This window comes from Coenobita brevimanus, chromosome 93 (assembly GCF_032717465.1).
Source record: "Coenobita brevimanus isolate Jiangsu-jjx chromosome 93, ASM3271746v2, whole genome shotgun sequence".
NCBI classification, from domain to species: domain Eukaryota; kingdom Metazoa; phylum Arthropoda; class Malacostraca; order Decapoda; family Coenobitidae; genus Coenobita; species Coenobita brevimanus.
In genome coordinates, this window is record NC_137046.1 from 5525362 (window position 1) to 5535889 (window position 10528).

The window sequence follows — 10528 nt, forward strand, 5'->3', positions numbered from 1 at the left end:
AGCCATGAGGAAGTCAGAGGTGGGAAGTGATGGAGGAACAGCAACGGAATCGTCTAAGGTGGAACTGGAGGAGAAAGTCTGTGCGAAGAGATCTGCTTTATCAGTAGAAGAAATAGCTACAACAGTCTGTCTGTCTGTTTGTCTATCTGTTGATCTACCTATCATTTGAACAATTTTTGTGATTACCTGTCTGTATCTATCTTCCAACCTCATTATTTATCTACTGTACATTTGTCTACCTACCTACCTACCTACCTACCTACCTACCTACCAGTTTGTTTTCGGGCTGTGTTGTCTGCTCACCTATCTCTTTAATTCATTCAGTACCTCCAGCTTCAAGTGTAATAAATTCATTCTCTCTTCCTCATTTTAATGATCCTTCACTCTCATCTTTAAATATTTTTCTTACATCGTGTTAAATCCTTACACACACACACACACACACACACACACACACACACACACACACACACACACACACCCTAAGTAGATTCTCTCTCTCTCTCTCTCTCTCTTAGTACAAATTCTTCCTTACTCAGTCTTTCGATGGGAATAAAAATCGGGATGATGGGGATGATAATGGTGATGATGATGATGATGATGATGGTGAAGATGATGATGATGATGAGGATGATGATGGTGAAGATGATGGTGATTAAAGCAGAATCTTCTCGTCCCTGCAGTCTGTTTAAATATAACTCTCTCTCTCTCTCTCTCTCTCTCAAGTATTTAGTAGTGTGGAGTTGCCTGGTCATGGGATCCTTTGTGTCAGGTTTATTTACAAGTGTTTAGGGAGTTATGACCCACCAGTTCTCTCTCCAAGGTGAGGCAGATTGAGAAAGGAGAAGGCAGAGTGAGATAGGCTGGAGGCAGAGTAATCAGAGTGAGGCAGGGTAAGGCAGAGTGATCAGAGTGAGGCAAGGTAAGATAGAGTGATCAGAATGAGGCGGGGGATAGGAAGAGGGATCAGAGTGAGACTGGGTAAGGTAGTGATCAGAATGAGGCAGGGCAAAGCATCGTGATCAGAGTGAGGCAGGGGATAGGAAGAGGGATCAGAGTGAGACTGGGTAAGGTAGAGTGATCAGAATGAGGCAGGGCAAAGCATCGTGATCAGAGTGAGGCAGGGTAAGGCAGAGTGATCAGAGTGAGGCAGGGGATAGGAAGAGGGATCAGAGTGAGGCAGGGTAAGGCAGAGTGATCAGAGTGAGGCAGGGTAAGGTAGGGTGATAGAGTGTGAAGCAGGGTGCAAAATGAGGCAGGATGCAGGGTAAGGTAGGGAAAGTCAGGGTGAAGTAGAGTGAGTCCGGGCGAAGGTAGAGTGAGGCAGGGTAGAGGAAAGGTGAGGTAAGGATGAGGCAGGAAAAGTGGAAGAAGAGGAGATCAGGGATAAGGTAGGGTGGAAGAAGAGAGGAGGGATGAGGCAGGGTGGAAGAGGAGGAGATGAGGGATGAGAAAGGGTGAAAAGAGATGAGGAGTGAGGTAGGGTGACAGAGGAGCAGATAAGGGATGAGACAGGGTGCAAGAGGAGGAGATGGGGGGTGAGCAGGGCAGGATGAGGCAAGGTAGAGGCAGGGTGAAGTAGGGTGGAAGCAAGAGTAAGAGAAAGCGAAAAAGGATGGAGGATGAGGAGAAGGTAACCCTGGCAGTGGAGAGAGAGAGAGAGAGAGAGAGAAGTGAAGGGTGCATGAGGGAGGATTGCTTGTAAACGCCTGAGAAGGGTACTTAACGTCACTTAATCCATCATGCAGACGCTCCTTCACTGACACCAACACTCTCACACCTACCTTCTGCCTTACCATGTCTGCCCTGCCTGTCTACTGCCTGTCTTCATGCCTACCTATCTGCCTGCCACCTTGCCTCTTAGAAGTTGTCGGTCTTTTTGCCTACCCTCTTACCTTCCTGTCTACCTCCGTGTCTGCCTGCCTGCCTGCCTGCCTTACCGTGTTTACTTTGCCTGTTAGAAGCAGTCTATCTTTCTGACGGACTCTTTTTTTATGTCTTGTCTGTTTGTCCTTCTCTTTTCTGTCCATCTTTCTCTACCTGTCTGTCTGTCTTGCCTGTCAGTCTGTCTGTCTGTCTGTCTGTCTCTTTCTCTTGTCTGTCAGTCTGTCTCTTTCCCTTATCTGTCAGTCTATCTGCCTCGGTCCATTACCCCCCCCCTCTCTCTCTCTCTCTCTCTCTCTCACACACACACACACACACACACTCACACACACACACACACACACACACACACACACACACACACACACACACACACACACACACACACACACACACACACACGAAGGCCAGTACAGCACTCCACTTTCCTTAAGCTTCACTTGCAACAGTTATTTCTTCCTCATTCGTACTTGCCCAGCATAGGCATGGGTAAATTCTAGCCATCACACTCCCTACAAGTAGAAGGTCCGGTCCTGCAGTGAATACACTATGAACTGATGCAAATACAGGTACATACATGAACACAAATATAAATATCTATAGGCATATAAGGTATACAGTATACTGTATATATAAAGTCAAAGAGTAAACTATTTTTTCCTGACAACCAGCTTATACCGTCACTGGAGAGAGAGAGAGAGAGAGAGAGAGAGAGAGAGAGAGAGGGAGGGAGGGAGGACAAGACGAAAACAAGATGCCCGAATGACATTGATAAACAGACCAACAAAATCGAGATTAAAAAAAAAAAAAAAAGACAACAACTCTACACGTCATTATACGAGATGGACAGAGAGACAGGGAAGGTGTGAAAGAGAGAGAGAGAGATGGCCCCAGAGAGGGAGAGAGACAGGGAAAGTGTGAAACAGTAGAGATAGCATAAGGGAGAGACAGGCTGACAGGCTCTCCATCTGTCAGGCTGTCAACAGAGAAGGGATGCTGACCAATGTGTGTGGTCGGAAGTAACACACGCCATTTGTCTCTTATTGCTCCTCTATAAAAATCAATATCTCCTTATCAGCGAGAGATGATAAGGCGATAACTGGAAGGCTATAGTCTGTCTGCACTGAGGGTGTGGTGAGGTCCGTGGGAGGAGGAGGAGAGGTTGGGCGAGATGGGGGGCAAGGTTGGTGGTGGTGTGTGAAGGTTTGTGTGGTGAAATGCTGGACTTTAGGGAACGGGTTGTTTAGTCGATGCACAGAGTTGGATACAGACAGGCAGATAAACACACACACACACACACACACACACACACACACACACACACACACACACACACACACACACACACACACACACACACAAGAAGCAGCGTGAGGCAACTGATTGACAAGCAGACGGACATCAGACAGCAGCAGATAAACCCCAGGATAAAGAAGTTCCCATGTGACACCCAACTCTTCGGGCACACGATTCAGACCAACACACAGAGACACGGAACAACACACCAGCGGCATAATAAAGCCCTAAGAAAGACGGTGGGTGTATCGTAGCACATTCATGTCAGGCACTATACGGCACGACACACACTGACACACACACTAACACTACCACACACTAACACTTACACACATTAACACACACTAACACTAACACACACTAACACTAACACACAATAGCACACGAACACACACTTTCACATCAGGCAGTATACGGCATGACACACACTGACACACAAATCAAGGACGACAGGAGAGCCTTTAGGGGTGTTACCCTTCTGCAGTCCACCATCCTCCTTTCGGGATTTAGGTAGGGAGGTGAGAGACGTTTTTATAAGCAGCCAGAAGAACCACCAAGTTATATCAGTGCCACCACGTGAAGGCGTCCCTGTCAAACACCTAGTGAGTGTAAAATCCATCACATGATACATTATAATTACGAAATCACACAAACTTTGGCAAACTTGAATCCACAGAAGCATACTCATGAACATCATCTCCCGACACGAAGAGACACAGAAAGGTAAACAATACGCAGAAAACAATGTAGCTACTGTACCTTTTTTACGCTAACTTGGCTTAAAAGTCCTATCTCTTCATCTATGGCGCTGGATTATAGTAAGAGATTAACACTACAATGCTAGTCACCAAAGAGTGGTATGGACAGGATATAGGGCCGTAGTATTGTCTTTTTCTGCCACTGACGTACGTGAAATCAGCGATAAGAAGACGAAAATCTGGGCCAAGTTAAGGTAAAAGAACTATAGTCGTTTTGCCGTTACCTGAGGGAACTGGACCACTCCCATAACGTGAATACTCCGTTGTGGTTGCATGAAATCTGATGAACCTTAATAGGACGAAATGAATCTCCTTTGTTATTAGTCAGATCAAACTTCTTATCTGAGTACACTTGGCCAACAGCTGGGATGAGAAAGGTTGGAGATTTGTCAGATTAGGACAACAGCGTTATGGTGAGAAAATAATATACACCATCAGATAGACAACATAATATTCTCTCTCTCTCATATATATATATATATATATATATATATATATATATATATATATATATATATATATATATATATATATATATATATATATATACATTTAAACAGACGCAGACATGCATTAAGCCACAAACAGCATACGCACAAACACACACACACACACAGTCAAAAGGTGACAGTGTTGTATATATATGCAGAATAATCCCTTAGTTTAATCCTTATGCGGAAGCCTGTTACATGTTTGAACGTGCTAGGCAACTTAACACTCAGACGTCGAAGTGACCTGAGATAGGTGTGTGTTGTGGGGTGCTAGAGAGAGAGAGAAAGAGTCGGCAGGAGGTAGGAAGAATAAAATGTAAAGTACTTTCTTGGGCAGAAGTTAGGGACAGTAAGAGTGTAACTAAATCCTTGGACATACAGAATGGTAGTAGTAGTAGTAGTAGTAGTAGTAGTAACGACAAAACACCAATCCTGTAACCAATACACCCACTACACCCACCACCAACACACACGCCACCAACACACACGCCACCCCACTGATGACAGAGCGGCGTTCCCTGGCCACATCAAGCCTCTGCCCTCCTGCTCACATTACAGGTAAGGGTCTGGCTTGACGGGGTACAGCAGGCATCACACACACACACACACACACACGCCAGATGACACGGATACAAGGGGATCTGCTGAGGCTATCAGGGAGGTTGCTACGTTGTGGGAGTCATGTCTGATTGGAGAGGTGCTCTCCATTGCTTCTGACCCAGTCGAGCGCTTCCTAAGATCACCTAATTTTTTCAAGCCTACCCAATTTCAATCTAACCTAACCTAATCTAGTCTTCTGTAATGAATCTAACCTAAACTAACCTATCCTACTCTAGTTTAGCCTAACCTAAACTGGCGTAGAAGTACCTACCCTACCTTAACCTACCCGTACCTAATAAATCCTATCCTAGTCTAATTTAACCAATCGATACTAACCTACCGTAAACAACCAACCCTAACAGTCTATCCTAAACTATAATAAAATTACTTGATTAACGTAATCTAATCTAGCCTAACCTAACGATACCTAAACTTAACCTGACACGGGTAAAAGGAGCATCTGGAAAGCTTGTCAGTCTTGTCGTTACGTAGTCTGTACCAAGCCATATTAAGGGGAGGACGGGGTTCAAGAAGTTGAGGAGAGTGTTTTAGATCTGTCGCTTCTTGTTTATCCTAGCCTAGCCTAGCGTAATGTATCTTTCCCCTTTTCAACCTTTATAGGCATTATGTAGTATGCCGTATGGGACAGATACACATGGAATGATAGTTGTATGGTTAGGTAATGTGGCAGTGGAACAGGTCGCTTTGAGAGTGAGGTACAGTCGCCGTCAAAACTTCTGTCGCTTCTCCACTTTCTCTCTCCATGGACTTTAAAAATCAGTGTGGTTAATTGGATGCAAATGACGCTTATGACACTGATCTGTGGCCCTATGGAATCCTCAGTGTTAACTGTTGAGGATTCACTACACTGATTTTCAAAGTCCAAGGAGAGGAGAGGAGAGGCGACAGGTCCTGTAATGTCGACTGTAACTATTGATACCTGACAAGGGCAGGTATTCTCGTCGGTTAAGGAGGCTTCCTATCACCTCGTCTTTAGCGACTTATTTTTGGATGTTACTGGTTAATATTCTTTTTTTTGTTAATTATCCAGAGTATGGCGATATTAGAAGGATTTATTTAGCACAGGAGAGGGCAGTAAGGCGTAATAAGCAAATCAAATCGCTAAGGAAATGGTGTTAGGGGACTTTCTTACCCGACGAGTATAGGGAGCAAGGTAACTCACGCTGACCTAACATGGGCACAAGGAGGCTACTGGAGGCTTATCAGGCTTATCAGTACATTGTCAAGATAAGACCCCATTAAAGGGAGGTCTGGGAGGAGGCCACTGCTATGCTAAGTAACACTGACGATAGAAGTATAATAAATGTTAAAATATCTCTCACTCATAATTACTGGAAACTGTTTAATAGAGTAGGTTGAGGGGGATGGATGCTGATACTGAGTTGCTGCTGTGCTCTGTTTACTTGACCTAAAATTGCCCTCTCTCTCTCTCTCTCTCTCTCTCTCTCTCTCTCTCTCTCTCTCTCTCTCTCTCTCTCTCTCTCTCTCATTTGTCTGTGTTATCTCTGTTTACTTACCTGTCATTTTCTGTCTCTCTATCTGTTTACATGTCCATCGATCTGTATCTCTCTATCAGTCTGTCTCTCTTCCCATTAATCAGTCAGGTTGTCTCTGTGTCTGTCTGTACTCATATACCTACCTACCTGTTTCTTTCTTTGTCTGTCTGTCTGTATGCTTGTATATCTGCTTACATATCTGTCTATCTACCTATCTTACCTATTAGTCTGTATGTCTGTCTCTTAATCAGTCTCTCCATCTGTCTATCTGTCCATCCATCCAACCAGCTATCTCTCAATCTCTCCATATATAAAAAAGTAGGTTTGGATATCACACGCAATACACTTTATTTATAAAAAACTTTATTTACATTAAAAAATTTAAGCGGGGACGTGGGTCAGCAGTCATTTTCTATGTACAGAATAGATGAACACAATGAGGGGGGACTGATATGTAGAATTCATTACATATGTCATAGGCATTACATAATCAAGGATGTTACACAATCCTGTGGTAATGTACAGTCACGGAAAGAAATACTGATACACTTTTTACTCGAACACTTAGCCACTTGAGGGCTTTGGGCTACAAGGAAGTTGAACATGTCGTCATATATAACTTCCGTATTGTCAGCATAAAAGAAATATCGTGTGAAAATAGTTTTGGCTTAATTAAGTCCTTGGAGTACAATGCTATGCTTCAATTTAGTCGTAAATAAGGAAAATAATAAGCAATATCTCAAGCGCTGTGAGGAGGTGGACGGTCTTCGATATTGTACTTTCCTTATTTACGGCTAAATCGAAGCATAACACTGTTCAGCAAATACTTGATGTTTTGCTAAACTTATTTTCTCACACTGCTTTTCCATTTTTAACGCGATTTGTGTTACTATTATGAAAATTATTTGTGTCGATAGTATTAACTGACTTGTAGCCCCAAACCCTATCTATCTATTGCCAGACGCCTTAATCCCTTACGGGGTGGCCGCAAACAAATCGCCTCCACGTCACCCTGTCCCCCGCCATTTCACTGCCCTGCTCCCAACTCACACCCCCCAAACTCGCAAGTGATTAATTATGAAATGCTTACAAAGTGTTCTGAAAAGATTACACTCATGGGTTTCAGATTTCATTGTTCACTCGTTATTTATCCTTTGAAAGTGGAACGATATTTTTGACCGTGACTGTACAAATGTAGTCTTGCGTTGTCATCATCATAATTCTCACCATTCCATCACTCAGAACTTCATTACAGGTCTTATAGGTACTGCAGAATCATATACAAATCCAGGCATGTCTCTTTCTCAGTCATACAAAAGCATATTATACTATACATGTTCCATTCTATCAGTCATACACGTGCACATACATTTTATAATTTTGTACATGTGTAGCCTTCCGTAATTATCGCTTCTTCAGCCTTCACAGAGACTCCACTGGAAACACAAAACATGTATGCCTATCCATGTCAGAATTCAACACATGTATGTCTAGCCATGTCAGAATACACCAGATATAAACCTATCCATGTCATTTACTGTCAGCCACACGCATATACACTCTGTAAATTGTATAAATCATTTTCCGTCACCGTAATCATCACCATCATCACTCCAACACTCAATACTTATACATACTGGTAGGTCCTACATTCCAACACTCAATGCTTACACATACTGGTAGGTCCTATACAGTAGGCGATACAAACGCGTATGAAAATCGTGTTATGCCCGTTTTCTGTCATACATTCATTCATATAAACAAGCCATAGACCAGGACGATGCAAATGTAATCCTTTCAAACCACCATCATCATCATCATTATCAACAGACCTGCATCATAGACCTCACAAACGCGTCTATTATATCAGTGGAATCATGCCCGTTATTCTGTCATGCATAGTAGTACACACAATACACTTCCCGTGAAGGCTTGTTGCCTTGTGGACTCAAAAGGCCGCCAAGCACGTATTTCTTAAAATTATATTTATTTTTTCTTCATTATGGCACGTTGTTATTACCTTATACACTATATGGCACGTTCATGTTCTCATGTTATCTTATATTGCTGCTGTCGTCAGTTACTGCATATATATATGAAGTGCTAGCAGTCATCAGTATCCGTGTAAATGAAGTTTGCAGTGGAATGTCCAAGGAAGAGGTTGAGTGTGTCATCCTCTTCAGCAAAGGCTGAGGCAAGATGTTCGATTTCCTCCTTGAAAGGCTCATCCCCTAGCAGGCTTTCTAGTTCCACGGCCGTCGTTAGAACGCTGTCACAATCTGACATCGACCCACACACAGAAAAGTCACTGGAGGCCATTGAAAAGACCGGAGAACTGTCACCTACAGGAACTGAAGTGGGTATTGTGGAGGTGGCGCCAGAGAGGGGACTGGGGGGCGCCAACCCCTCGCTCAGGAAGGCAGAGTCGCAGCACGAGGAATCACGGAAATGTCCAATACTTCTTGGGAACTCCAACAACTCGTCAGTCCTCACCAGGGGGATGTCCAGGTCCTGTAGGATGCTTGTAGTGTGAAGCACGTCAGTGGGAGTGCTTTGAGGGAGGGATGTGCAGGGTGTGGTTTGTATCTGACGTGGCGTGAAGGGTGTGGCGCCCATCAGGGGCTCGAGTATACTGTGACTTGGGACGGAAGGTGGGCCACATGGGGTGAGGGCCAGGAGGGGCTGGTGGGGCTGTGGTGTCGTGCTTAAGGGCAGAGAATTGGGCTCCAGGCGGGGTAGATTGGCCTCCCGGGGCCCCAGGTAGCAGCTCTCCATCCGTGGCCGCTTCACCGTCATGGACATCATCAGCGGTTTGTTGTCTGCATGTCTGCCAAGTCTGTCTGGTGGAGTCTGTAGAGCCACGTTTTTGAGAGTGATGTACGCCCCATTACTTGTGGCAATGCTGGCCGTCTTGCACACTTTCCTCTTGCTTTTGGACTTGCTGGGTCGTTTGGTTGTCGTCACCAGCTTCCCACCTACTGTGTTTTTATTTTTCATATATTTCGCCTTTGTGACGAGAGTAGAGGGACACTTTGTCTGCTTAATGACCTTGTTAGATGCTTTGATATTTACACTACACTTACTGTTTTTATTTGCATTACTAACCTGCTCTTTGTTAGTTCTTATGACATGCCCGGCACAATGCTCTGGTTTGGCTATGTGCGCATTCTCCAGGCACCAAAGTTCCCTCACGTCCTCTATATCCATGGCTCCAAAGCTGCAGTCATCGTTCAGTACTCCGGTGAGAGCATTTATATAATTAACAGCCAGCCTCAGCACCGTGATCTTTGTCAGTTTCTCCGCGTCAGCCCCAAAGAGGTCTGGAATGGCTCTCTGCAGCATGATGAAAGCATCGTTAATATCCTTCATTCTGTTTCTCTCTCGGGCGTTGGCTGTCTTGCGCCGGTATTTGCTCAATGGAGGGGGCCTCTGTTTCTCCTTGGGCTCTCTACAACGCGCTTTGGTTCTGTTTTTTTCCGACTCTATTCTCTTTATGATCGATTTAGTCCTCAAGGCGTACTTGCCCCCTGTCTTAGCATCCATATTCAATTCCATGTGAATTTTTCCAGTTCAGAACAACACAGTATAGCGTCATACTGTAATCAGGCAACCTATGGGCAACACTGTTTGTTTCTTGATATGTAAGTAAAAAAAAAAAAAAAAAACACTTCCCGGGTGTGATCTGGTGCCTTCCAGGTGGTTACACACGAACACACAGAGAGTGAGAGTGAGAGGAGGAAGAGGGAGCAGCGTAGGCTCTCGACGATGTAATGTTTGCTTTCGGTTGTTTGTCTAAGCTATCGGCTCGACCATCCCTCTCACCTCTTCCTTCTCTTCCTTTTTCACTTTCTCTTCCTCCTCTTCCTTTTTCACTTTCTGTTCCTCCTCTTCTACCCCTCGGGAACAGACTTTCGCCCCTGAGCACTGACAAAATCGCCGCCAAGATATATGTTCCTCACGTGTTTATTTATTAATATTTTTG

At 44.3% G+C, this 10528-nt stretch overlaps 1 protein-coding gene across 1 annotated transcript; it reads right to left on the minus strand.

The window, feature by feature from the left end:
* Positions 1-8649: 8649 nt before the first annotated feature.
* LOC145412573 (uncharacterized) lies at positions 8650-10101 on the minus strand. The gene has a single exon (XM_080282479.1). It carries the CDS (start codon positions 10099-10101, stop codon positions 8650-8652), a length of 1452 nt encoding a protein of 483 aa, XP_080138605.1.
* Positions 10102-10528: the final 427 nt, after the last annotated feature.